The 27,926-nt window shown below is 44.7% G+C and overlaps 1 protein-coding gene across 2 annotated transcripts; it reads right to left on the bottom strand.

Annotated features, from left to right (window-relative positions):
• Positions 1-26: 26 nt before the first annotated feature.
• Positions 27-27,926, bottom strand: igsf10 (immunoglobulin superfamily, member 10). Of its 2 annotated transcripts, none has more exons than XM_067994969.1 (7): positions 27,784-27,926; positions 26,023-26,330; positions 25,717-25,846; positions 21,962-22,352; positions 15,128-19,513; positions 12,858-13,761; positions 27-2,805 (listed from the first exon to the last, which is right to left on the bottom strand). In XM_067994969.1, exons 2-7 carry the CDS (start codon positions 26,232-26,234, stop codon positions 897-899), a joined length of 7,932 nt encoding a protein of 2,643 aa, XP_067851070.1. In that variant the 5' UTR covers positions 26,235-26,330; positions 27,784-27,926; the 3' UTR covers positions 27-896. The 2 variants fall into 2 exon arrangements, with proteins under 2 accessions (XP_067851070.1, XP_067851069.1); XM_067994968.1 differs by lacking the exon at positions 27,784-27,926 and adding an exon at positions 26,838-26,985.

The following is a 27,926-nucleotide window of genomic DNA, read 5'->3' as shown; positions in this document are numbered from 1 at the left end:
TTAATCACAGCACCAAATAACATGTCTTCATTATTTAAAAAAAAACTTTTATTACCTTTTTTTCAAAATTGAAAGTAAAGAGCAATTATATTACACCTGAACTTTGACAGTCCTTGACTTGCAACGTTATATGTTAAATGATGGGAGAAAGCAAGTGGCTATGCAAAAAAAAAAGCAGATGAATACTGAGACACAAGGTCACAGTGAGAATTCTTTCTTCCTGTGTGTAAAAGATATTAGGAGGATGTTAACATTTCACATTGAAATTTACCAAATCGATTACACCAAAGCTTTTAGTGCAGGGCAAGAATTCGATGTCAAATGTCAAAGAAGCACAGAATAAATTATTATATGAAATATTCCAGCACACGATTTTGCCACTCTACAACTTAGAAACGCGGTATTTTCCAGACGGTTTTAAAAAAAAAAGTGGTGAGAAGCTAATCCAAGGTTTTTGCACACTAGTAACCAACTTTGCTGAGCTTTTAAAAGCTGATGATGATTTGATAACCTAAAGAGTGCTCTCTCCGTGCAATAACTTTAACCTATCTCGCTGGGCGGGAATCCTGCGGGATCGGGCGGAACACCCGTTTTACACCCCATCCAATATTGCTCTCTGTTGATTTCAACGGATGTAAAACCAGCATTGCTCCCGATCCCCTCAGTTTCCCGATGGCCCGTTAAGTTAAAATGACCCATATCTCATAGTTAATTTTTTTAATCGGGAAAATAAAATATTTCCTCCACGGCTGAAATTAATCAGTCCGTAGATTTTATTTTCAACACTGAAGGTTAATATTAATCTCTGTAAAAATATATATATATATATATATATATTCAAAAATGAATATAAGAATAGATGAATGCAAGACTTCATTTTATGAAGAGCAGTCGCTTCAGACCACCTGAATATATGTTACTCTGGAGTCACTGCCCAGCTGGCTCTTGGCCGTACACTTGTATGTCCCTGAATCCTGAGCGGATGGCCTTTGGATGACCAATGTTCCCTGTGGGTGCAGGAGCTCGCTTCCAGTGGGCCGACCCTTGCTGTAAGTTGAAAGCACCGTGTGGTTAGGCAGCTCCCACACAATTTCTGGCCTGGGAATTCCAATCGCCATGCAGTTGAGTTGAACGGGTGATCCAGCCGTTGTGTGAACAGATTTCGGAGGTCCGTTGGTTATACGAGGCGGGTAGGCTATAATGATCACTGGTATTGTTATGGAAGCATCACCGGCATGGTTGTGCGCTCTGCAAATATAATTGCCTCTGTCACGTACGCTTGTTTCCCTAATAATCAAAGTCCCATTTTCAAACAGGATATACTTAGCGTTGATTTGAGGTCTATCGAAGACGTAGCTACCTGGTACGGTCCATTCAATTTTTGGCTTTGGACTGCCATTGGCGGAGCAATGAAGATACAAAGCATCTCCACTCATACTTCGTATTAATCCTAATGGCCGAGTGTGTATGATGGGTTTCTGGCCAACCTCCAAGATAATTAGTTTCTCTATGTATCCGATTTTATTCCTGGCTGCACACCGGTATTTCCCCGTATCCGCTGCGGTTGGATTGTGAATAAGGAAGGTGCCGTTACTACCTATTTGGTAGCGGGCCGTCTTGTATCTGGTTGTGAACCGTGTTCCATTGGGAAGAATCCAAATAATCTCTGGAGGTGGGTGGCCGTCGGCCGAGCAGTTCAGGATGGCTGTTGACTCGGTGCTTGCAATAATTTTCTCATTGAATGGATTTTTGAACATGGGCCTCCTGAGCATCTGGGTCACCTCCAGGTTGACCACCAAAACGGCTTCCCCGGCATCGTTGCGGGCCACGCAGATGAATTCGGCTTTGTCAGAAGCCCTTACATTGCGGATTTCCAAAGTGCCATTCAAATGGACGACAATCCTGCTGCCATAGTAGGGGGCATTTAGAAAGATGTTATCTGGCATAATCCACGTGATGTGCGGTTTGGGCGTCCCCTCGGCCCTGCAGTCAATCTGTTTCCTCGTGTGCCTCACCGCGATATCCTTGATGACCGTCTTATTCCTGTACAAACCGTTTATGAGCGGTGCTTTTGAGGACACGTCCAAATGGAAGAGATCTGTGTCATCGCCACCAGGGTTGCGAGCAATGCACATGTACTCCCCAGCGTCGGAGAGTCGGGTGTTTTTGATTAACAAGGAACCATTGGAATGCAAGTGAAACCGATTCTTGGAGAATGATATTATTTCGTTTGTTGGCAGCATCCATAATATCTTTGGCAATGGCTTCCCCACAGCCTGGCAGTCAAACATTGCGTAGTCTCCACTTTTTACCTTCAGGAATGCTTTGTACGGTTTCTTTATACGTGGAGCCGCCGTCACTACAGTCACACGAACTTTCATCTCATCCTTGCCGAGGGTGTTTTGTGCATAACACGTATAATCCCCTTCTTCCGCCATCCCCACTTTATTATAGTAGAGTGTCCCATTGCCGAACACGACATACCTCCGCGTCCTGCTGCCACTGTCATCAGCCTGCAACACGTTATTGACCATTGTCCCATCGGGCAAACTCCAGGAGATCTCGGGCCGGGGGGATCCAGAGGCTTTGCAGTCTACTTGAAGATCTCCTCCGTACGAAACGTGCTTGTGAATGGATTGCTTGTGTTCAATCAGTGCCGGCTTCATGGACACATCGATCTTCAGCGACATCAAGTCATCCCCAACCTTGTTTCGGGCGACGCACAGGTAGTCCCCGGCATCTCTCTCCGTGATGGATTCAATTGTTAAGGTCCCATTGGGTAATACCAGGACACGGCTTCCCATTCTAAAAGAAAAAAAGAGAACTTTTCAGTAATTAAGTAAAATGGAAACAAGGAAACGATCTTAATCAAAGCCGGCAAGGAAAAGGAGAGAGAACTGAGAGAGGAAAATACTGAAATAAACTACATGTCTAAACAGCACCACCTTGCATTTATATAATACCTTTAACGTAGGTCCCAAGGTGCCTCACAGGAACGTTATCAGACAAAATTTGATACCGAGCCACATAAGGAAACATTAGGACAGGTGAACAAATGCTTGGTCAGAGAGGTAGGTTTTAAGGAACGTCTTAAAGGAGGAGAGAGGTGGAGAGGTTTAGGGAGGAAATTCCAGAGGTTGGTGCCTAGGCAGCTGGAGGAATGGCTGCAGATGAGGCCAGCATTCAAATTCTCGGAGGGTTGTAAGGCTGGAGAAGGTTACAGAGATAAGGTGGAAAGCAGACACTGGAGTTGAACATAGCAAAGAATGTAGATCTTTTTTCTCACTGAATAAACAAAACATCTAGCCCACTAAGTATAATAATTTTTTAAAAAAATGTATTCAGTATCATAACAGTTAGAGATTAGCCTAACTCCAAAGGATAAAAGCATTGGAGTAATTGTAAATGAAGGGAAAATAGTTAAATTGCTTAATGATTATTTTCTATGAATATTCGCTGGAGAGAAAAATACTTGCTTACTATTCAATTACTGTAGTACTGATATCATAAAAGATTTAACATTTTTGGAGAAGTTTAAACATTTTGTTGGCGCTCATCGTGGTGAGTGATATCAGAGCAGGGGAGTAGAATATGTTTCTACTTTGGTATCCACTGCCCTCGTAGGTCACCTTTGAGTGAAGGTCCCTCTACTTTGCCCCACAACGTGCCTCGACCCCCAAACTGAGCAGATCCCCAGCTATGGCACCAATGTAGGTTTTTCCCATTTCCCACACTAATCACCCTCACTACGTGAGGGATCACCAATTTGTGCCAACTTAATGATAGTTTTTGCAAAGAACTTGAGAGAAAAATGGAAAAACTATACTGATGCAGTAGGAGCCATTCTTCCAAGGCTGCGATCAAGGGGTGGTGAAGTGGAAGACTAGAGAGAACTTCTACGCAGCACCAGGGTGTTTCAAATCGAGACCTGGAAGTGCCTGATGCACGTTGTTCGCAAGAGTGATCGCAAACTTTCACGGAGAAATTCTTTACAAAAATGAAACATGTTCTATGTAGGAAAGTATGATTCCATGTCTATTTGACTCACAATTATGAACTGGATATCCCATTACCAATATTTTTTTTTAAATCAGGTTAATGCATTTCTTCAGCACCTTTTTTTTAATCGTTCATGGGATGTGGGCATCGCTGGCGAGGCCAGCATTTATTGCCCATCCCTAATTGCCCTTGAGAAGGTGGTGGTGAGACGTCTTCTTGAGCGCTGCAGTCCGTGTGGTGAAGGTTCTCCCACAGTGCTGTTAGGAAGGGAGTTCCAGGATTTTGACACAGCAACGCTGAAGGAACGGCGATATATTTCCAAGTCAGGATGGTGTGTGACTTGGAGGGGAATGTCATAGAGTCATAGAGTTATACAGCACGGATAGAGGCCCTTCGGCCCATCGTGTCCGCGCCAGCCATCAGCCCTGTCTACTCTAATCCCATATTCCAGCATTTGGTCCGTAGCCTTGTATGCTATGGCATTTCAAGTGCTCATCCAAATGCTTCTTGAATGTTGTGAGGGTTCCTGCCTCCACAACCCTTTCAGGCAGTGAGTTCCAGACTCCAACCACCCTCTGGGTGAAAAAGTTATTTCTCAAATCCCCTCTAAACCTCCCGCCTTTTACCTTGAATCTATGTCCCCTTGTTATAGTACCCTCAACGAAGGGAAAAAGCTCCTTAGTATCCATCCTATCTGTGCCCCTCATAATTTTGTACACCTCAATCATGTCCCCCCTCAGCCTCCTCTGCTCCAAGGAAAACAAACCCAATCTTCCCAGTCTCTCTTCATAGCTGAAGCGCTCCAGCCATGGTAACATCCTGGTGAATCTCCTCTGCACCCTCTCCAAAGCGATCACATCCTTCCTGTGGTGTGGCGACCAGAACTGCACACAGTACTCCAGCTGTGGCCTAACCAGTGTTTTATACAGCTCCATCATAACCTCCTTGCTCTTATATTCTATGCCTCGGCTAATAAAGGCAAGTATCCCATATGCCTTCTTTACCACCTTATCTACCTGTTCCGCCGCCTTCAGGGATCTGTGAACTTGCACACCAAGATCCCTCTGACCCTCTGTCTTGCCTAGGGTCCTCCCATTCATTGTGTATTCCCTTGCCTTGTTAGTCCCTCCAAAGTGCATCACCTCGCACTTTTCCGGGTTAAATTCCATTTGCCACTGTTCCGCCCATCTGACCAACCCATCTATATCGTCCTGCAGACTGAGGCTATCCTCCTCGCTATTTACCACCCTACCAATTTTTGTATCATCAGCGAACTTACTGATCATACCTTTTACAGGTGGTGTTGTTCCCATGTGCCTGCTGCCCTTGTCCTTCTAGTTTGTAGAGGTTGTGGGCTTGGGAGGTGCTGTCAAAGAAGCCTTGGCGAGTTGCTGCAGTGCATCCTGTGGATGGTACACACTGCAGCCACAGTGTGCCGGTGGTGAAGGGAGTGAATGTTTTGGGTGGTGGATGGGGTGCCAATCAAGCAGGTTGCTTTGTCCTAGATGGTGTCGAGCTTCTTGTGTTGTTGGAGCTGCACTCATCCAGGCAAATGGAGACCATTCCATCACACTCCTGACTTGCGCCTTGTAGATGGTGGAAGGCTCTGGGGAGTCAGGAGGTGAGTCACTCGCTGCAGAATACCCAGCCTCTGACCTGCTCTTGTAGCCACAGTATTTATGTGGCTGGTCCAGTTAAGTTTCTGGTCAGTGGTGACCCCCAGGATATTGATGGTGGGGGATTCGGCGATGGTAATGCTGTTGAATGTCATGGGGAGGTGGTTAGACACTCTCTTATTGGAGATGGTCATTGCCTGGCACTTGTCTCGCGAGAATGTTACTTGCCACTTATCAGCCCAAGCCTGGATGTTGTCCAGGTCTTGCTGCATGCGGGCATGGACTGCTTCATTATCTGTGGGGTTGAGAATGGAACTGAACACTGCAATCATCAGCAAACATCCCCATTTCTGACCTTATAATGGAGGGAAGGTCATTGATGAAGCAGCTGAAGATGGTTGGGCCTAGGACACTGCCCTGAGGAAATTCCTGAAGCGATGTCCTGGGGCTGAGATGATTGGCCTCTAACAACCACTACCATCTCCCTTTGTGCTAGGTATGAATCCAGCCACTAGAGAGTTTTCCCCCTGATTCCCATTGACTTCAATTTTACTAGGGCTCCTTGATGCCTCACTCGGTCAAATGCTGCCTTGATGTCAAGGGCAGTCACTCTCACCTCACCTCCGGAATTCAGCTCTTTTGTCCATGTTTGGACCAAGGCTATAATGAGGTCTGGAGCCGAGTGGTCCTGGCGGAACCCAAACTGAGCATCGGTGAGCAGGTTATTGGTGAGTAAGTGCCACTTGATAGCACTGTTGACGATATGTTCTTTCACTTTGCTGATGATTGAGAGTAGACTGATGGGGCGGTAATTAGCCGGATCGGATTTGTCCTGCTTTTTGTGGACGGGACATACCTGGGCAATTTTCCACATTGTCGGGTAGATGCCAGTGTTGTAGCTGAACTGGAACAGTTTGGCTAGAGGCGCAGCTAGTTCTGGAGCACAAGTCTTCAACACTACAGCCGGGATGTTGTCGGGGCCCATAGCCTTTGCTGTATCTAATGCACTCAGCCGTTTCTTGATATCACATGGAGTGAATCGAATTGGCTAAAGACTGGCTTCTGTGATGGTGGGGATATTGGGAGGAGGCCGAGATGGATCATCCACTTGGCACTTCTGGCTGAAGATGGTTGAAAACGCTTCAGCCTTGTCTTTTGCACTCACGTGCTGGGCTCTGCCATCATTGAGGATGGGGATGTTCATGGAGCCTCCTCCTCCCGTTAGTTGTTTAATTGTCCACTACCATTCACGGCTGGATGTGGCTGGACTGCAGAGCTTTGATCTGATCCATTGGTTGTGGGATCACTTAGCTCTGTCTATAGCATGCTGCTTCCGCTGTTTAGTCCTGTGTTGTAGCTTCACCAGGTTGGCACCTCATTTATAGTTAGGCCTGGTGCTGCTCCTGGCATGCTGTTCTACACTCCTCATTGAACCAGGGTTGATCCCCTGGCTTGTTGGTAATGGTAGAATGAGGGATATGCCGATCCATGAGGTTACAGATTGTGCTGGAATACAATTCCGCTGCCGCTGATGGCCCACAGCACCTCATGGATGCCAAGTTTTGAGCTGCTAGATCTGTTCTGAATCTATCTCATTGAGCATGATGGTAGTGCCACACAACACAATGGATGGTGTCCTCAGTGTGAAGACAGGATGTCGTCTCGACCAGGTCTGTACGGTGGTCACTCCTACCAATACTGTCATAGATAGATGCATCTGCGACAGGTAGATTGGTGAGGACGAGGTCAAGTAGGTTTTTCCTTCGTGTTGGTTCGCTCACCACCTGCCGCAGGCCCAGTCTGTCATCTATGTCCTTCAGGACTCAGCCAGCTCGGTCAGTAGTTGTGCTACCGAGCCATTCTTGGCGATGGACATTGAAGTCCCCCACCCAGAGTACATCCTGTGTCCTTGCAACCCTCAGTGCTTCCTGCAAGTGGTGCTCAACATGGAGGAGGACTGATTCATCAGCTGAGGCAGGGCGGTAGGTGGTAATTAGCAGGAGGTTTCCTGCTGTTTACCATAGTTAACTTGGAGCTCGGTATTCTTGTTCGAATAATTAACAGCTGTAGATAAAGGTAACTAATGCACAACTCGTTCTCTGGAGTGTTAAAGAATACATAGTTTGACTAAGTCTAATGTGCCAAATTGAATGTATATCTTACTACTTGACAATTTCAGTAAATCTAATGCTGGAAATGAGTTACCATGGTAACTATCATCATCTGATAGCTGGCAGAGGTAGGCTAATTTATGCCTCTGTATATATGTTACTAAGATCCTAACAAGCCCTCGCACAACCAAATCACCTTTGCTGCTGATGAATTGCTTGAAAGTACACACTGTATGACTTCATCGAGTTAAATCATTTTGACATTCATTGCAGGAATCATTATCACTGGGAGGCCTTTGGCAAACAAGGTTTAGAGAAGTTGCATGAATTTGAAGTGGGGACTTGCTGGGGAGAGAAAGGAGGTGTGAGCAGTTTTGGTAACAGCTCCCAACAGCCTTAGCTGCAACCAACAGTAACACGTTATCCAGTCAGAAGTATGCAAGATATCAGCAGACAGTAACTCCTTCTCATAATGTTGAATTATAAAAATTTTTAAACAGGGGATTTTTTTCTGCCATAAGAGTCACTCCCCCTCACCTTCCCCCTCTCACACGTGCATATCGAGGGCAAATAGGCAAGCTACTCATAGCTTTCTGTGAGCAGCCATTCCTGATCCAGCTGCTAGATATTCAAAAGTGGCTCTGGGCAGCTTGCCATTTGAATTTTGATTTTCTCTCTCTCTCTCTCTCTTTCCAGAGAAGTATTCAGCCTTCATAGGATGATGGCCTGGCTGTGTTCAAGAACTCGTTTTGTATGAAGCCATAGGAATCAACCTGCAAACTACCACTCCTTAGCACAACCCCTGGGAAGCACTTATATGCTGCATTGCTTAATAGAACTATTTGTATGTAGGAGTTTTCATATAAAGATCACAGTTAAAACTCAAAAGTAGCATATTGAAAGGATTGTGGTAGACTTGGCAGCTGTTGCTGCAATTACTACCAAGTGGACAGTGTCTTTACCTCACAGCCTAGGAATTTATCTTGACTATATTAGCAGCAAACAGTCAACATGTTTGTGTGGCTCTGCTCTGTCTGCTATTTTACTGGAGACCTTAACCTGCTTAAAAAAAAAACACCCGTATTAAACTTGACATATTCAATGTTCACCTAATCATAGTGCCAGCAGTAATTTTCTGAATTGCAAGCCAGATAGTATGACCAAACTGCTCCTTTAAAGCTATTATGTTTATGCTTAAAGCAACGTTTTCCCACCTTTTGCAAATTGTCACTTAATTCAAATTTAACATCCAACATTTCTTTGTGTTTGTCTCTAGTTCCACAAAATCTCCGTGAGCCATTTTCTGAAATTTCCCACGACAATGCCAGTTCTGCCTTTAGCCCTTTGCAAAGCACAGACAGTGAAAGGCCAAGTCCGTTCTGTGTTAGATCTGACTCCAGTTTGAGAGAGTTCTGATATTAGTATTCAAACATCTGTGACTAAATTCCCCAGAGATCAAGCTTGCCAAATTATCATTTCACTGTAACAAAGTAAATTTTTATTTTTTAGCAATACTGCATTCCGATGTTTTGTTTTAAAAAGAAACTTGATTTTGCTTAATTGATGGTAATTTGAAAATGAATGAATGGTTTGTATTTATGTAGTTCCATATCCTCTCTTTCGGAAATGTCTTAAGGGACGTCACTTTTGGTTACACTCTCACCTCTGAATCAAAAGGTCATGGGTTCAAGTCCCACTCCAGAGACTTGAGCACAAAATCTAAGCTGATACTGCAGCGCAGCACTGAGGGAGTGCTATGCTGTCAGAGATGCCGTCTTTTGGATGAGACATTAAACTGCGACCCCATCTGCCCTCTCAGGTGGATATAAAAGATCCCATGGCACTATTTCGAAGACAAGCAGGGGAGTTCGCCCCGATGTCCTGGCCAATATTTATTCCTTAACCAACTTCAGTAAAAACAGATCATCTGGTCATTTATTTCATTGTTGTTTGTGGGACGTCGCTATGCACAAATTGGCTGCTGTATTTCCTATTTTAAAACCATGCCGACACTTCAAAAGTTCTTCATTGGCTGTGAAGTGCTTTGGGACTCCTGAGGTCATGAAAGGAGCTATATAAATGCAAGTTCTTTATTTTTCACCTACAATGAATTACTTCTTCACGTGCTGGACTTGTTGTTGGGTAGGCAAAGACTCACATAGAGCCATTTACCTAGCTGGTATCTTAGCTGTTGAAGAAACATCTGCAGCCTCAACCAGGAGTAAATGTCAGATTTTTCTTCTCAGTGCGCTGATAAAACCTGTTGTTTTTTTCTTATCACCGTACCTGTTTCGAAAAACCAACGTGGCAGCAACATTATAGAAGTGTCAACAAGACGCTAGCGTAATGATTATGTTACTGGGCTAGTAATCCAGAGGCCTGGACTAAAATCCATGGTCACGAGTTCAAATCCCGCCACGGCGGCATGGCGAATTTAAATTCAATTAATTAAATAAAAATCTGGAATTAAAATACTAGTATCAGTAATGATAGCCATGAAACTACCGGATTGTCGTAAAAACCCATCTGGTTCACTAATGTCCTTTAGGGAAGGAAACCTGCCGTCCTTACCCGGTCTGGCCTATATGTGACTCCAGACCCACAGCAATGTGGTTGATTCTTAATTGCCCTCTTAGGGATGGGCAATAAATGCCGGCCTTGCCAGCGACGCCCACATCCCGTGAACGAATAAAAAAAAAAGCTTGAACATACATACAAACATATGAAGAGGAGGTTGACAAAAGACCATCTGCTATAATGATGCTCAGCCCATCCACTAGATGGTGCCACCTTGTGCTCTGCCTTCCAAACCTCTCAGGCTAACTCCCTGGACAGGCAAAAAAAAAGTGTCCAAATTCAGGAGAAAGTCCTGGAAATTCTTGATTTTCATAATGCAATCAGGAGACCATGGTTAACCAGGACACATCGCAAGTAAACTTATGGATCAAAAAGTGAGTGACCATCAAATCAGGTGCACTTATCTCTGCATCCAATTTCCTGACATGCACTCCCATTGCGTGAAGTTCTGGTAAGATTTACCCCGGCACTCCAAGTGTGGATGCATCGAAGCCTTACATAGCCACAGCATAGTGCTCTTACTTTTGTACTCTATTGACTTAGCAATGGAGCCTTATTGGCTTTTTAAAATTCATTCATGGGATGTGGGCGTCGCTGGCAAGGCCAGCATTTAATGCTATCCCTAATTGCCCTTGAGAAGGTGGTGGTGAGCTGCCTATTATTTCCCTATATAGTGCTCTCACATTGCTTGTGAACCTTAAGTTACAATTCAATGACTACCCTCGACTCCCTTTATTTCTCTGTTACAATTAATGGGTATCCACGCGTCGAATTGCTATGTTTCGAGTTGCCTTGCCCCATGTGCATAACACAACACTGCTCCACCTATGACATCTTCTATTACTGGGTCCATTCACCTGACTCCACAATCGTCCGCTGTGACATCAGTGGAAGATCCAAGGAAACCCCGGAGAAACAGCGTAAACAACCCACAAAATTCAATGGAACAAAATAGCACATCAGAACTATATGCACAAAAATGATTGAGCTGTGAGGGTCATATTGACAGGGCTCAGAGGCTGAAATTGTCCCTATGGCCCCAGATTGACGTTCCTCACTTAACTCATCTAAATCAGTTTCAACCTGTTAATTTCCTGTTTTTTTATTAACATTTCTGTGCCATCTGAAGATGTAATAGTAGTACTATTTATGCTGCATTTAAGATTGTCAATAAAAAGAATGAACAATAAAGGAGCCAGTATCGAGCCCTGGGGAACTCTACCTATTTCCAGGCTCCAATTTAGAATCATAGAATCATAGAAGTTTACAACATGGAAACAGGCCCTTCGGCCCAACATGTCCATGTCGCCCAGTTTATACCACTAAGCTAGTCCCAGTTGCCTGCACTTGGCCCATATCCCTCTATACCCATCTTACCCATGTAACTGTCCAAATGCTTTTTAAAAGACAAAATTGTACCCGCCTCTACTACTGCCTCTGGCAGCTCGTTCCAGACACTCACCACCCTTTGAACCCTTTCAGTTAATAACCACCCTCTGTTTACATGATTTCAACCAGCTCCCAATCTGTTCTATTATTTCCCCAATAATACCATGATATCAAGAGGAGAGTTTCCATAATCCGCTACACCCAGTGGAGAGCCACACTCACAGGGGATGTGGGTCAAGTATTGGGACTGCAATGGCATAGCCCTACCTCCATAACACACTTCCTGTGGGTGCAGCTTCCCACTGGGAGTCCAGGATTGCAGACTTGCCACGTCAATCTTTTCTAATAGTGTATTATTTTATCAGGAGCTTTCTGGACACTAAATAGAGGGAGCAGTAGAGACAAAGGATGCAGTGAAAGGTTTGCAGAAAGGGCAGACAAATTAAATTTAACACTCAGAAAAGTAAACCATTGTGCATCAGTCAACAACAACAGCAGCAAAATTGATACCCTGTCTTTCACATAGAAAAACATCCCAAGGTGTTTCACAGAGGCACAATCAGACAAAAGTGGATGCCCAAACAAAGGAGACATTAGGAGGAATGGTCAAAGAGGTAGGATTTAAGGAGGGTCTTAAAGGGGGAGGTGGAGCGGTTTAGGAAGGGAATTTCAGAGAAGAAATTTCAGGCAAAATAACATGGTTACAGAGAGTGTGGACACAAACTCTTATTCCTAACTAGATTTATTTTTTTTTGTCTTGAACTGTTTCTAACTCCAGTAGCTGGTAATAAATATCTTAAGAAACAAAGCTATCCACTAACCTCGCCTAAAATTCGTTACTAGCTCTTGCAGTATGTCTTAGCATAAGCGTATTCACCTCATTACTGTCCAGTGAGTAACTATTGTCATGTAGAATGTTCAAACTCTTACCTATTGTCTGTTCTGCATTCACCTCTGTTCAAGTAAGCTTGAGGTGAGGCAAAGGGGAAGCAAGAACACGTGAAAGAGAATGAACGATTGAGAGGATCATTTTAACCTAATCCGTCCGTCCGATTTTACTCTCCATTGACTTGCGTGGGGTTCCCGCCAGGCAAGTTAGGTTAAAATTAAGATTATTACCAAGAGCAGTGTCAGCCCAGAAAGGAAAGTAAACAGGACATCTTACCCGTGCCACTGGTCCACAATTAACTTGGAAGGTAATCTCCAAATGATTTTGGGTTTCGGATCTCCCGTGGCCGAACAATGGAGTTGCAATTTATCACCATAGTTCACTTTGGTCTTGCTCGAAAAAGCGGCAACAATCTTGGGGATCTCCTGCTTGCGTTCCACCGTTAAACTCACAACCCTCCTCTCCGATCCAGTCGAACTTAGAGCTACACATTCATAATTCCCGCTGTCAGACGGAGTCAGGGATTTGACGTAAAGCGTCCCGTTGGTAAAGACAAACAGTTTTGTGTTAACGAACTGCAAAGGTTTGATTTCGGTCCCATCGAAGAGCATCCACTGGACGGTGGGTTGAGGTGTCCCCACAGCAGTGCAGGGTAGTCTGAGGTTCTGCCCTACTTGCCCTTTGATACTCTCGCTTTTATCTTCCAGGATGGCCGGTGGTTCCGCCACCACCTGCATCCTCACCGTGACCGTGTCAATCCCGGCCGGATTACTGGCCACACACCTGTAATTCCCTCGATCGTACACGGTCACTGCTTTTATTCTGAGGGTGCCATCAGTCAGCACCGAGACCCTCCCGTTGAATGGGCTGCTGTTTCTCACCAAAGTCCTGTTGGAAAGGATCCAGGAGATAGTTGGAGCTGGCCTGCCCTCAGATCTGCACTTCATCTCTACCTGGTACCCAGAGTGTACCGTGATGTCCTTCATTCGAGGTTCCAATATCTTGGAAGGGTAAGCCACCACGGACAGAGTGACTAGAAGTCGATCCGAGCCGTGCTGGTTCTCTGCAGTGCAGAGGTACTGTCCGCGGTCCTGAACTGTGATCTTATGAATGGACAGGGTGCCGTTTGGAAAGACCTCAAATTTATTGCCACGTTTGGCTTTAGCTGTGACAGTTGCACCTACAACAAGAATCAAAGATTATTTCAAACAAATTAGCGTTCAATACTATACCATATAAATGGTAGAACTTAAATACTGTATTATATAAAAGGTACAACTTAATACTGTATTATATGAAAGGTGCAACTTAATATTCTATTATAGTTCGACTAAAAACAACTTCCAGGTGCTTTAGAATCAATTTGTGTTCCTTAAAATGTCAAAGATGTGGACAGCGTGTAAAAAGAAAAAAGTTACAATTGCAATTGTGTGAAGTTAAAAAATCATAGACTATCAAAGGAAATCATGGGACCTATAGACGTTTAATTACCACTTTGCACCGCTATAGATGATCTTTATCTGCTAAACACATCCAGACAATAAGGGTAAGGTAGCTTTGTGGTTACGTTACTGTGAGAACAATCCAGAGATGGTGAGTTCTTAATCCCGCCATAGCAAATTGGGGCAACTGACTTCAATAAATCTGACAATTTGTGGGCTGATACCAGAAAAACGACATTGCCGTAAAAACCCAATTGGTTCACGAGTGCCCTTTAGAGAAGCGACCGATCACTCCGGTTCGGCCTGGTCTACACGTGACTCCCGCCCCACGCTACGTTAAAGCTTTCAGGACAACCATGTATGAGCAGCAAATATTGCCTTGTCAGTGTTGCCCATATACCAAGAACAACGTATTGAGGGAGGTGTGGAAATCTCTTTCGGTTTCCAGATGTACACAGACGTGGTTAAAACCCTGCCACAATGAATTGTGGATACATGGCTGCATATTCGGTTGGGTCAGTCATAAGCTTGTGTGAGGCTGGTTTACATGGTGCCATGCGTACGAAACCTGTACTTGGCACTCCCGTGGTCACGACAAAGTTTTACCCAAGCTTACAAGCTCTGCTCCTCGTCCTTGCATTGTAAGTGTTTTGAGAGAATAGGCAGAAGAGCATACTTTCTCAAAACATCAAGGGAAGCTACGCTTATGTAGTAGCGGACTAGAACGAACAAAAGGAGCCGCTCAGCACTTTTTAAACGCACTTTGGTGGGTCGCTGGAGCTGTACTTTATATAGTGTCAGTCCCATGGGGTGTGACAGGGCCTTCCCCCGGGGGGTGGTCTCAAGCCACTGCATTCCGAGTGAGAGTGCTCCCTGACTGGAGTATTTTTTGTGTCTGCTACGTTTAAACAGCTCCCATTATAACCGCCCTAAGACATGATTCAAGCTAAAGTAATGAATGAATGAATGAGCGGGTGAATGAATGAACAAACGAATGAATGAACAAGGGAATGAATGAACAAGGGAATGAAAGTACCCTGATTATTCAAATATCGAAAACCTGAGGAGCATCTCTAAGTCACGAAGTGATTTGGCGACCCTTACCTGTTGAAATTTTTGTCCAGCTTATGATGGGAAGCGGGTTTCCTGTTGCCTCACACGGTATAAACGCATCAGAATCGGCCAGGACGGTGAAACTGGCTGCGTTCCCACCGGCCAGCTGGGGTTTGGAGGGTCGGTTTCCAGCCAAAGGGTCCACGGCGATGGCGTTGGGTGACGAGGGGTGGGACTCGTTGGAAAGCTGGTCCTTGCCATCTCCGTGCATTATCGTGTTTTCAAGGTCGATGTCTAACTTGGGAGTCGCCGCCTTATATTCTGCCGGCCCCTGTGTAAAACTCAGCGCAGTTTGCCATTCGGTCGCAGTACTTGTCCGTAAGGTGCTCATGGCTTCGGGCTGAGATTTCTGCCAATGTGGCTTTTCCACCCTGGCAGTGGTGGGCAGGGGTGGCGCGCGTCTGGGAGGCGCGGTCGTGGTAAACTTGTGTAAGGTGACTCGGAATCTGGGCATAGCCCTGGAGGTAGTTTTGGCTGTGGTCAGGGGCCGAGCTGAGGTTGCAGCCACAGTTGTAGGATGCACATTCGATTCGGTGAGTGGGGCGGTGGTTGTGGTAACACTAATTGGTTTGCTAACAGGAGGTACCGTTGTCATTTTGGCAGGACGTATTTTCTTCCGGATGGTAGGCTGCCTAGTTGCCTTCGTGGCAGTAGATGGTGGAAGCATTGTAGTTATGGTGCCCCTTGATGTGGTTTTGGTAGTAGGCGAGGCTAGGATTGTTGGATTGGTTGTCGGTAGTATGGCTGCAGTTGACTGGCCGGTACGGCTGTTGCTGGGTAAATGTCGAATCTTAGAAATATACTGACTCGCGGGTGCAGTCGGACTCACCACGTCCGAGTTTAGAAGGTGCTTGTTTGATTGTGCACCAGCCAGGGTTGTGCTGGCTGCAATGTCAACGGGACGAGGCGCACTGACTGGAAATGAAGGCATCCTGGTTTTTGTCGGACGCGCCTTCCTACTTTCAGCTGCTGATATGACCAAGCGATTACGACCCGCAGTCGCCCCTGACACACGGCTTCTTGTCCTACCCGGTCTCCTGCGACGGAATACCGTTCTACGGGTGGTGGTCGATGCGGTAGGTACGGTCACTGCAATGAAGGGAATGGTGGCAACAGTCGTTGGGGGCGCCGTGATTATAGGTGGACGGACGGAGACAATGGGGAGCCTTGTCGTTGGCTTTATTTTGGAACCATAGGGGTTCGCGGTGGAGAAAAGGGGTTTAATCGGGTCTCTTGCTGCCGGCGAGGTCCTCAAACTGTGAGGAGTGGGCGTTGTTGGAACGATGGACACTCTGGGAGCAGCAGTTGTAGTCCTGGTGGTCTGGATGGGTTTACGAAGCCTTCTGAGAACATCCTTCTGATTGCTTACTCCAAAAAGCCTATCCCAAGGGATCTTTCCTCGAACAACCTTGGAGGACCTTGTTGCCGGCTCGGCAGTAGTTACAGCAATTGTAGAGGAGAAGCCAACATGAGATGGCATTTCTCCCGGTCTCTTGATAGCATGTGTGGTGGAAGTCGTTCTGGCGGCTGCACTAGTCTGAGGGGGTTTTGTTGTGGTTTTAGAGGCAGGGGTTCGTGCTCTGATATCGGGCATGGTCACCCATTGCGAAACCACCTTTGAATGGGCCGGTGTCACCTCATGAACATTTACATTTTGCACGTCCTCCTTACGAGTAATCCTGGCGCGTTGGTTTGCAGTTTCACGGGCACTTGAATCCCCAGACTGCTGACCATACGTTTGTGCAGCCTCAGTACTTGTTCCTTGTGGCATTGGTACCGGCAGTGGAAGTGGAGATCTTGATGGGACCTGGGTGACAGAGGACGTGCGATCTGGGCTGGAAGCTCCTGAATGTGTTAATGCGGGCGCCGCCGTTCTCTCTTCTGGCCAAGCGGGCCTCCTCTGCCCGGGTCTCACAACCTTGTACCTGTGTCTCCTTAAGCCTGGCCTACCGAAACGACGTGTATAGGGGAACTTTCTCCTCCTACCGAACCGGCGTGGTTTGGAAATTGGGGCATCGGTAGTGGCTTCTCTTATGATGTGAATCTGCTGAGTAAGGATTGTGGACAGAGAGGAGGACCGCGGGGAAGTGATTTTCTGAGTTGTTTTAAATAGAATTTGATTCCCATCATCTTTGGCCGTGGTAATGGTCATAATGCGAGTGTGATAGTCATGTGTCCTTACAGTCTCACTTTGAGACTCTGCTACAGAGTTAGCCTTTTCTGTTGATGAGATATCTTCCTTTGGGGTGTCTGTAATTAATACAGTTGGCGTCGGAGTTGGCATGTAATTGGCGTCCTTAATGTCACCAGAAAATGTCACCTGCATTTCTGCATTTGCCTCAGTCGATTTAGATTCCAGGGGAGTTGCAGTTGACGCTTGGGGTCTGACTCTTACCGATTCCTTTTTATAAGTTGCCCCTGTTACCCTTGGGAACAGATTGGAATCTGTAGGCACCTTTAGAATTGGGGGCATTGCATCCTTCCTGTCTGGTTTTGTTGTGTGAAATTTCACGGCAGATTGTGGGACCACAGGAATTATCTTCAACCGAGGAACCATAACTGTTGATTTCTCAGTTAACCGAGTGATTGAATCGCCCCATGGTTCTTTGGTTGTTACCATTATAAATCCTTCTTCTGGGACTTCCAAGTCATCTCCCGATGTTTCTTCCTCGTTAGCGGACGATTCAGAAGATGAATCTTTTGCTGGAGGTTTAACTGTGATCTCACGTGTTGGAGTTCTTGTTAAGACGTTCTTTCTGGCCTTTGCCAGATACTCCGCCCATCGTTGGGGGTCTACCCTCCTTCTGGGCTGTTTGAGTGTTCTACGGTTGGCCCACCACCGTGTTTTGGCACCACCGCCACTCATTCTCCTCCTGGGTGTTATTCCGATTGCTGTGGTTGTTGTTAGGTGCGATTTGTGCTCTGAACTGTCGGTCCTAGAATGGTATCTCTTCTCTTCCGACGTATTCTCAGAAGATAACTGATGTTTCTTTTTCAAATCTTCAGACTCCAGCAAGTCTTCCTCATGCTCCCCTGACCCGAAGTCTTCCTCTGCTGCGTCATTGTTTTCTGCATTTTCTTTCTCGGAAGACATCCTGGAGCCTGTAACCGTAACCTGTAATGCCAGGAGATCAATCCCATAACGGTTTGCAGCCAGACACCTGTAGTAGCCACTGTCTCTAGATGTTAGTCTTTGTATCCTTAAAGTCCCATTTGGAGTTATCTCCTTATTCCCGGTAGTGTGATGTAGTACTCTGTGGTCAGGAAGAACCCAGCTAATGGACGCACTTGGGATTCCAGTTGCTTGGCATGGGAGATGTATTGAGTCGCCACCAGATTTAGAAATGTAAGGTCCATTTATATCGTTCTCTGCAACATTGGGGTCCAGAATGGTAACCCTGAAGCTCAGCGCATCTGCATCCTGGTAATTGGTTCCCACACAGTGATAAATGCCAGTGTCATAGAGGTCAGCCACCCTTAATATGAATTTGCCATCTGCAGTGATTGAAATCCGGCTATCCTCGCTGTTGTATGGAGCTCGGACCTTGCTGCCATCTGGAAATATCCATTCAGTGATGGGCGCGGGGTCACCAAAGGCTTGGCACTCCAACTCGACTGTCCCGCCTACGACCACAAAGCGTTCCATTCTTGCATTGTTTTCTTTCTTTATCATCACCCAGCTATTTTTCCCAGGTTTAACTTCCAAGTCTTGCAAGGTAACCTGTACGTTTGTGAGGTACCTGATTTGCAAAACGTTGAGGGTCGTCCGGGTCCTGTCCATCTGCAGGGTTATTTCACCTTGCATCAGCCAAGCAGGATCTGCTCTGATCTGCACCTCTATACCAGTAAACAGGTGCACATCCGTGGCCGGCGGCTGTTTGTAAAGATAGCTCATGTAAGGCGTTTTACTCAGCAGGGCGTCTCTCTCAAGTTTTAGAGGTGAGTCAGTGTACAGTGCCAAGATGCCCCACAGCCGTTGAAGCTGTTCGTAGTCAACGTAGCAGACCAGGAAGGTTGATAAAGAAGTGTTTAGTAGCACATAGTCTTCTCTTTGATCCAGGGTCACCCCCGGCGTTCTCGAGGGTCTGTGAACATTGCAGCTTATTTCGCATCCATTCCCAGATTGGTCGCTCATGTTCAAGCTCATTTGGCCCAAGGGTACCACAAAGTCCTTGGCATTAATGGCAGCGTAGTCGCCCTCCTCCTGCAGAGTGCTGTTCCTGATTTTCAGCGGGGACTGTATTTTTGGCGGTGTGCACGCAAATACTGATGGAGGCAGCTGTAAAATATTCTTGCCCCGCGAGACACTTGGAATCGTGCACAAGGGGCACATCTGACCATTGGGATAGTTCCGGTCTCGTTTGCATTTGATTACTCCTGAAAAAAAAATAATCTGCAGTTATTCTGGGAAACTCAGGTTTTGCACGTTTCAGTTTACAAGCAGTTAAAAAAAACCAAGATTTCCCAGAAGACTTTTTCACTTCATCGTAACGCCAAGAAATAAAAATTAATTATCAGTGCAGTGTGTATTTTCGTACATTTTATTGAGAATCAAAATTTAACAAAATGGGAAGGCATTGGATTGAGATGTGTAATAGTAATGAGGTCAATGTTCGCTCAAAACCCTTTTCATTTTTTTCTATAAGTTCTTGCCTACTTGACTGTATTTTCTGCCAAATTACCACGTTGATTTTTTAAAAACTCATTGTCTAACTGGAACCTCACCCAGAAAATCATGCATCTTAGACTGGAATTTTACTGTCCTTCACAAATACTCAAAGCAATATGGGAGGGAGTCTGACACCTCTTTAGTGCATTTTGTAGTCTCCCAAGTTAAACTGCCACTTTTGGATCAATGCACTCCCAAAACTACTTTGCATTAAATGTGAAAGTGGCAGTATAGCTACAGTCTTTAGAGAGGTGCAAAGACTAGTTTGGGCAATCCAAATTATGTCATACTTTCAAGTGCAATGCAGAGTTATTATCAATGGGAATCAGTTAGGAGGTTCCTCCAAACAACATAGAATACAAGCTTTCACCCTCATATAAAAATGTGTCCTCTTTTACAATTGTGACGATATATTTCGAGATACAATTGGGAAAGTAGGTAAGGAACACAATTTACTGAAAAAATATACATTCTTGTCATTTGACCTTTACACTTAAGGCCTGAACTTTAAATCAACATTATCTATCCATATGTAATATATTAAGTGTTTTATGTATATGTTTACAGGAAGGTGATGTCATGACTGGATGTCGTACCTGGGTACTTGGTTTAACCTGCTGAGGTTTATAATCTCCACAGAGTTGTGATTATACTTTGCAGTCCCCCCAGTGTGTCCAAGTTGGTGATACTATGACACTTTACTCCTTACCACTCCTCTATGCCGGCCTGGGGTCTGGATCAGCACCCCCTCCCATATGCAAGCCTATGGCCCTCACTGGATCCCTCACTTGACCAGCAATTGAAAAACTTAGCCTGTATCCCCAGATTGTTCCCCTGTCTCCCACTCAAAAGGCCAGTTTAATTTTAATTTCTGAATTTACCCACAGAACTCCATTCATTGATGAATCCTCTTTTTGCCGTATGGGCATATAATAATTGTATACCCATACAATAACATATGCAAATCTTATGAACTTTTAAATACTATTTTTATTTTATTTTTTCCGACTCTCGCTTTGCTAACAATGACCCACCATTTTGCCTATGGCCAACGCCACAGGAGATTAAGTGATCTATAAGCTTTGAGTCACATTTCAAAGATAATACTTCAAAGTTTATAAATGGAAAGAAAGAAAGGCACTAATTTCAGGCTGGCTTTTCCCGATTTGAAGCTGAAACTGACAAATATCTTCAAATCTCTCTCGCCAAAAAAAGCAATTAAACTCTGATTGACCTTAGGTTGTGTTTACTTATAGAATCATAGAAGTTACAACATGGAAACAGGCCCTTCGGCCCAACATGTCCATGTCGCCCAGTTTATACCACTAAGCTAGTCCCAATTGCCTGCACTTGGCCCATATCCCTCGATACCCATCTTACCCATGTAACTGTCCAAATGCTTTTTAAAAGACAAAATTGTACCCGCCTCTACTACTGCCTCTGGCAGCTCGTTCCAGACACTCACCACCCTTTGAGTGAAAAAATTGCCCCTCTGGATCCTTTTGTATCTCTCCCCTCTCACCTTAAATCTGTGCCCCCTCGTTATAGACTCCCCTACCTTTGGGAAAAGATTTTGACTATCGACCTTATCTATGCCCCTCATTATTTTATAGACTTCTATAAGATCACCCCTTAACCTCCTACTCTCCAGGGAATAAAGTCCCAGTCTGTCTAACCTCTCCCTGTAAGTCAAACCATCAAGTCCCGGTAGCATCCTAGTAAATCTTTTCTGCACTCTTTCTAGTTTAATAATATCCTTTCTATAATAGGGTGACCAGAACTGTACACAGTACTCCAAGTGTGGCCTCACCAATGGCAATTACATTTTGTAGCCTTAAAAGGACAGGGCAGATAAACACTGCTCCACTTCAGTAGTGAATAACACATTGGGTTAGAAATTTATGTTGGGCAGCAGTGCAAAACGGGCGGTATCTCATGGGCTGCCTGATATACACCTCATGTGAAGTCAGTGGGACCAAATATCATGCCAGGCATATAACAGGCGGTTCGTCCGAGACGAATTTCAACCACATTGTATCTAACATGGTATCGGGATCTGGTTCTTGTGAACAGGTACCATCTGAGTGAGCAGTGTAGCATTGATCTGCTAATATATACTGGAAATAACAATAGGATAGATAAATGACTGACTATACCTGGCAGTCTTTCATTGAGTTCAGCTAACCACCTCAGGTTACAATCACAAGACCATTTGTTTCCATGCAGGTAGATGCTTTCAATTTCCGGGATGTAAGACAAGAGATCACTAGGGATGGATGTTAGAGCGTTATCTGACAGATAAATGTGCTTTATTGAAGACAATTTGAAGATCTGGCTGAAGCGGAAAGTGACAAATGTATCTCTGTGAAGTTCCTGAAGCATGTTTCCTTCTAAGTGGAGGAGTTTCAATGAACTGAGCCCGTAGAATGCTTCCGGGTTAATGAATTCAATGCTGTTGTGGTCCATGTGTAACCGCACCAAGTTGCGAAGACCATGGAAAGTCTCACGATTCAATGCTTTAACCTTGTTGTAGCTCATCTTCAGAACCTTTAAGGTCAACAGGTACAGTTGTTATAGCCCATCCCATAGTATCTCCAGACAACTGAACAACGGTAATATACACAGTTCTTTAGGTAACTGTTAAAAGTTATGCAGCTAGGGAGAATCCATTCATTGCTACATTTTAGTTTCTGCTGTAGTAATCGCTGTATTGGATGAACATATTGCATATCCCTTCATTCCCTTTCCCTGAATCACCTATCTATCTATCACCTAATCTCGAATGTTGAGGTGATCTCTGCTACAATTGTATAGGGCCATAGTGAGATCACACCTGGAGTACTGTGTACTGTTCTGGTCTCCATATCTATGGAAGGATATACTTGCCTTAGAGGCGGTGCAGCAAAGGTTCACTAGATTGATTCCTGGGATGAGAGGGTTGTCCTATGAGGAGAGATTGAGTAGAATGGGCTTATGCTGTCTGGAGTTTAGAAGAATGAGAGGTGATCTCATTGAAACATATAAGACTCTGAGAGGGCTTGACAGGGTAAATGCTGAGAGGCTGCTTCCTCTGGCTAGAGAGTCTAGAACTAGGGGGCACAGTTTCAGGATAAGGGGTCGGCCATTTAGGACTGAGGTGAGGAGGAATTCTCTACCCCAGAGGGCTGTGGATGCTCAGTCGTTGAGTATATTCAAGGCTGAGAACGATAGATTTTTGGAATCTAAGGGAATCAAAGGACGTGGAGATCGTGTGGGAAAGTGGAGTTGAGGTTGAAGATCAGCCATGATCTTACTGAATGGTGGAGAGGGCTCACGGGGCCATATGGCCTACTCCTGCTCCTATTTCTTATGTTTTTTTGTTCAATCACTAACTCCAGTGATGCATTCTGTAACCTCACAACCCTCTGTGTAAAAATGTTTCTTCTGCTGTCTGTCCTAAATCTCCATAAGGACATTACAAATGAAATAAATAGTCTGTGTATTGTTCACCAAAGCATTAATCCATCCAGGTCTGCCTTTGAAAAATAAATCAAAGTGGCCATTAACACAATTATTGTAGCATACTAACCTGGCCCGTTTCAAAAGTTTATTTGCACAAACAGGTCATCTGATCAGAAATAATTTCTAAAGAGCTATTGACCTTGATTTCTCCACTTACCAATAGGAAGTTATGTAATGAATAGTGTTACTACACCTTTATCAGGGTATGGTTGCGTAGTAGTTATGATTCTGGACTAGTAATCCAGAGGCCTGGACTAATAATCCAGAGAATGTGAGGTCAAAAGAAAATCTTGAAATAAGAAAAAAAGCTGGTATAAGAACATAAGAACATAAGAAATAGGAGCAGGAGTAGGCCAATCAGCCCCTCGAGCCTGCTCCGCCATTCAATAAGATCATGGCTGATCTGATCCTAACCTCAAATCTAAATTCATGTCCAATTTCCTGCCCGCTCCCCGTAACCCCTAATTCCCTTTACTTCTAGGAAACTGTCTATTTCTGTTTTAAATTTATTTAATGATGTAGCTTCCACAGCTTCCTGGGGCAGCAAATTCCACAGACCTACTACCCTCTGAGTGAAGAAGTTTCTCCTCATCTCAGTTTTGAAAGAGCAGCCCCTTATTCTAAGATTATGCCCCCTAGTTCTAGTTTCACCCATCCTTGGGAACATCCTTACCGCATCCACCCGATCAAGCCCCTTCACAATCTTATATGTTTCAATAAGATCGCCTCTCATTCTTCTGAACTCCAATGAGTAGAGTCCCAATCTACTCAACCTCTCCTCATATGTCCACCCCCTCATCCCCGGGATTAACCGAGTGAACCTTCTTTGTACTGCCTCGAGAGCAAGTATGTATTTTCTTAAGTATGGACACCAAAACTGTATGCAGTATTCCAGGTGCGGTCTCACCAATACCTTATATAACTGCAGCAATACCTCCCTGTTTTTATATTCTATCCCCCTAGCAATAAAAGCCAACATTCCGTTGGCCTTCTTGATCACCTGCTGCACCTGCATACTAACTTTTTGATTTTCTTGCACTAGGACCCCCAAATCCCTTTGTACTGCAGTACTTTCCAGTTTCTTGCCATTAAGATAATAACTTGCTCTCTGATTTTTCCTGCCAAAGTGCATAACCTCACATTTTCCAATATTGTATTGCATCTGCCAAATCTCCGCCCACTCACCCAGCCTGTCTATATCCCCCTGTAGGTTTTTTATGTCCTCCTCACTCTCCACTTTCCCTCCCATCTTTGTATCATCTGCAAATTTTGATATGTTGCACTCGGTCCCCTCCTCCAAATCGTTAATATAGATTGTAAAGAGTTGGGGACCCAGCACCGACCCCTGCAGAACACCACTGGCTACTGGTTGCCAGTCCGAGAACGAACCATTTATCCCAACTCTCTGCTTCCTGTTAGATTATCAATCCTCCACCCATGCCAGAATATTACCCCCAATCCAGTGATTCTTTATCTTGAGCAATAATCTTTTATGTGGCACCTTGTCGAATGCCTTCTGGAAGTCTAAATACACTACGTCCACTGCTTCCCCTTTATCCACCCTGTATGTTATGTCCTCAAAGAACTCAAGCAAATTTGTCAGACATGACTTCCCCTTCGTAAAGCCATGCTGACTTTGTCCTATTAAATTATGTTTATCCAAATGTTCTGCTACTGTCTCCTTAATAATAGACTCCAAAATTTTACCCACCACTGTATCTGTAAAAGTCACCATGAAGCTGTTGGGTGGTTGTAAAAACCCAACTGGTTAACTAATGTCCTTTAGGGAAGGAAACCTATCATCCTTACCTGGTCTGGCCTATATGTGACTCCACTCCCACACCAACATAGTTAACTCTTAACAGCACTCTGAAGTTACCACGCAACTCATTTGTATCAAACCACTAGAAACAAAAACAAGTCCTTGTGGAGACAAGGTCCTGGCTTCACACTGAGGACACCCTCCATTGTGTCGTGTGGCACTACCACTGTGCTAAATGGGATAGATTAAGAATGGATCTAGCAGCTCAAAACAGGACGCACTGTAGCAACTCGCCAAGGTTTTTTCAGCAGCACCTCCGAACCCTGCGACCTTCACCACCTAGAAGGAAAAGGGCATGGGAACACCATCTCCTCCAAGTTTCCCTCCAAGTAACACCCCCTCCTGACTTGGAAATATGTCGCTGTTCATTCATTGTCATTGGGCCAGAATCCTGGAACTCCCTACCTAACAGCAGTGTGGGAGAACCTTCACCATAGGGACTGCAGCGGTTCAAGAAAAAGGCTCCCCACCACCTTCTCAAGGGCATCTAGGGATGGAGAATAAATACCAGCCTTGCCAACAACGCCCACAATCTGAGAATGAATTAAAGAAAAACATACTCTTCCAGCAAACCTTGGTAGATCTTACCTGCAGGGACCGCAAATCTTTAAATGCTTTGTCTGGTATCTCCTGGATCTTATTGCTGTGAAGCATCAACAGTTCGAGACTTGCCAATCCAGCGAAATTGTCGCTTGTTAATTTCATCAGGTTATTGTAACTGCAAGGAAACGAGACTCTTGGTATCATATAGAAACATAGAAAACAGGAGCAGGAGTAGGCCATTCGGTCCTTGGAGCCTGCCCCGCCATTCAATATGATCATGGCTGATCCTCTATCTCTATGTCATAAGCAGATCAACCGGAAACGCTACGAAGGTAAGATTATTAAACTCACCCCAAATTTATCCGCTCCACATGAGTTTGGATGTTTTCCGGGACGGCGTTGAGGTATCTGAAGGTGCAATGGACCTCGGTGGGCACGTAGCAGGCACATGGTTTGGGGCAAGCAAGGCTGACGCACCAGCACCAGGCGAAAGCGGCCAAGATCACCAGCAGGCTCCAGTGCAAAGAGAAGTGAGACAGGCCTCCTCGGCTGACCGCATTCATCCTCTTTCAGGACCCCGAGAGATCACCCTTCAGGAATGAGTTACATGCCGCAATTAGATCAAATTTCCTGCAAACGGACTGGAGACAGAGAATGGGCTGAGGGACGAAAAAAGTATTTTTGTGCATTAATGTCCTGCATTAACAATTAAAGATTACAGTTACAAATGTTTACTTTATTGCATGAACAGAACTATGTATATAACTATATATACCTCAATAAAACCGTGTATTACAATGTATGTATCAATAATATCGTGCATTATTATAAATATATATATCAATAAATCCGTGCATATGTGTGTGTGTGTGTGTGTATACGTACGGTTCATATAAAAATATCCGGCGCATACTATTCCCTTGTGTTGTAACTTTAAGTTTAATGGATGGGTGGTGGTTGTTGAGTGTACTAGGTTTTGTGGTCTGTTGAGTTTTAAAGTAATCCATTGTATTTGGGTTTTGGGGCGATCTTAAGTCATTGTATACACGCGGGTTATAAAACGCCTATAAATCATTTAGATGTGAAATTGTTCCCGGCTTTATTTTTCTCAGTCGGACCTAAAGCCGTCTTGCCAAACAACGCGGAAAAAGCTCAGAGCACCTTACCTCTTTCGCCTACTGACTTCGTCCCGAGTCCAATCGCATTCACAAGTTCCTGTCACTACCAGGTTACATGTCGGACTCCTTACAGCCAAAGAGTGGAGCAGCTCGCTCAATGTCAAGTTTACAAGCAAAACAAAAAATATAGCTTTATCAAAACTGCATGGAAACTTGCAGTTAATTTCTCATTCCATCCTCAAATTCAGCGACTTGTCCTAACAATCTTATTATTTCCCCTCTTTCTTCCTACACAGATGTGAGATAGTTAATTTGTGAAGCCTTTTCTTCAGATACTGAAAAATGGAAACCCCCCCCCCCCAAAAAAAAAGCTTAGTTCTACAATGAAGAGGGAGAGAGCGAGGAACAGAGCGACTTGTCTTGTAACGGTTGCATTTATTGCTGCTTCAGTGGGTGGGATTTCGGGCGTAATATTCCCACAGTTTCCATGCAGACTGATTCTCCTAACTAGACCCTTCTGTTGCCTCACAGAGCGTGGGTCTGTTCCTAAGAATAGATTATTGTGGCGGATGACTGTAGAACCATATCCGGATTTTGACTTTCACTCATTAAGGAGATTACGATTGCAATTAGCTCAATGACAGACGACCCTTACTACAGCCCATCAAGAGTCCAATGAAAGCGGATCCCTTCCCATGATCTAGTCGATATATCTGAATTTCTATGTTTTTGCAGTGGGAATCTAGCCCTCGAGCTCAGTCGTGCAAATACCAACGCCTGGTGTTAACTGAGAGCTAATTCCGTGTTGCTTGGCTTCTTAACAAGTACTTCGTGCTGAATTTACAGTAAGAATATATTTACAGGCGTAGATGTACTTTTTATTTCTCGGACCAGATCTAATACTTTTTAGCATAACACATTGCAGTAATTGTAGAACAGCACAGGATAAAATGCGAAAGGAATAACAGCATTAGCCAAGGCTAACTGCACTTACAACTTCTTGGGATCCAGTACATGGGGGACTCCGGGACTGAACAGTTCTTAATCAATGCAAACCCGAATTACCGAGATCCACCTGTTGCCCCAAACCCTTTCTTACGTCTAAAGGAAGGAATCATTCAGGCTTTGTTTCAGGCT

The sequence above is a fragment of the Heptranchias perlo genome, chromosome 13 (assembly GCF_035084215.1).
Source record: "Heptranchias perlo isolate sHepPer1 chromosome 13, sHepPer1.hap1, whole genome shotgun sequence".
Classification (NCBI taxonomy): Eukaryota; Metazoa; Chordata; class Chondrichthyes; order Hexanchiformes; family Hexanchidae; genus Heptranchias; species Heptranchias perlo.
The sequence above is the reverse complement of the archived record's forward strand: the minus strand, read 5'-3'. Positions and strand labels throughout refer to the sequence as shown.

Bases quoted from the DNA above. Each gene is read 5' to 3' on its own strand.
- igsf10 (XM_067994969.1), bottom strand. From the start codon at position 26,234: ATGAATGCGGTCAGCCGAGGAGGCCTGTCTCACTTCTCTTTGCACTGG. The intron at 25,847-26,022 runs GTGAGTTTAATA...GTTTCCTTGCAG, and splicing joins GTGGAGCGGATAAATTTGGG to TTACAATAACCTGATGAAAT. The intron at 13,762-15,127 runs GTAAGGGTCGCC...TTCTTGTTGTAG, and splicing joins CTGGACAAAAATTTCAACAG to GTGCAACTGTCACAGCTAAA.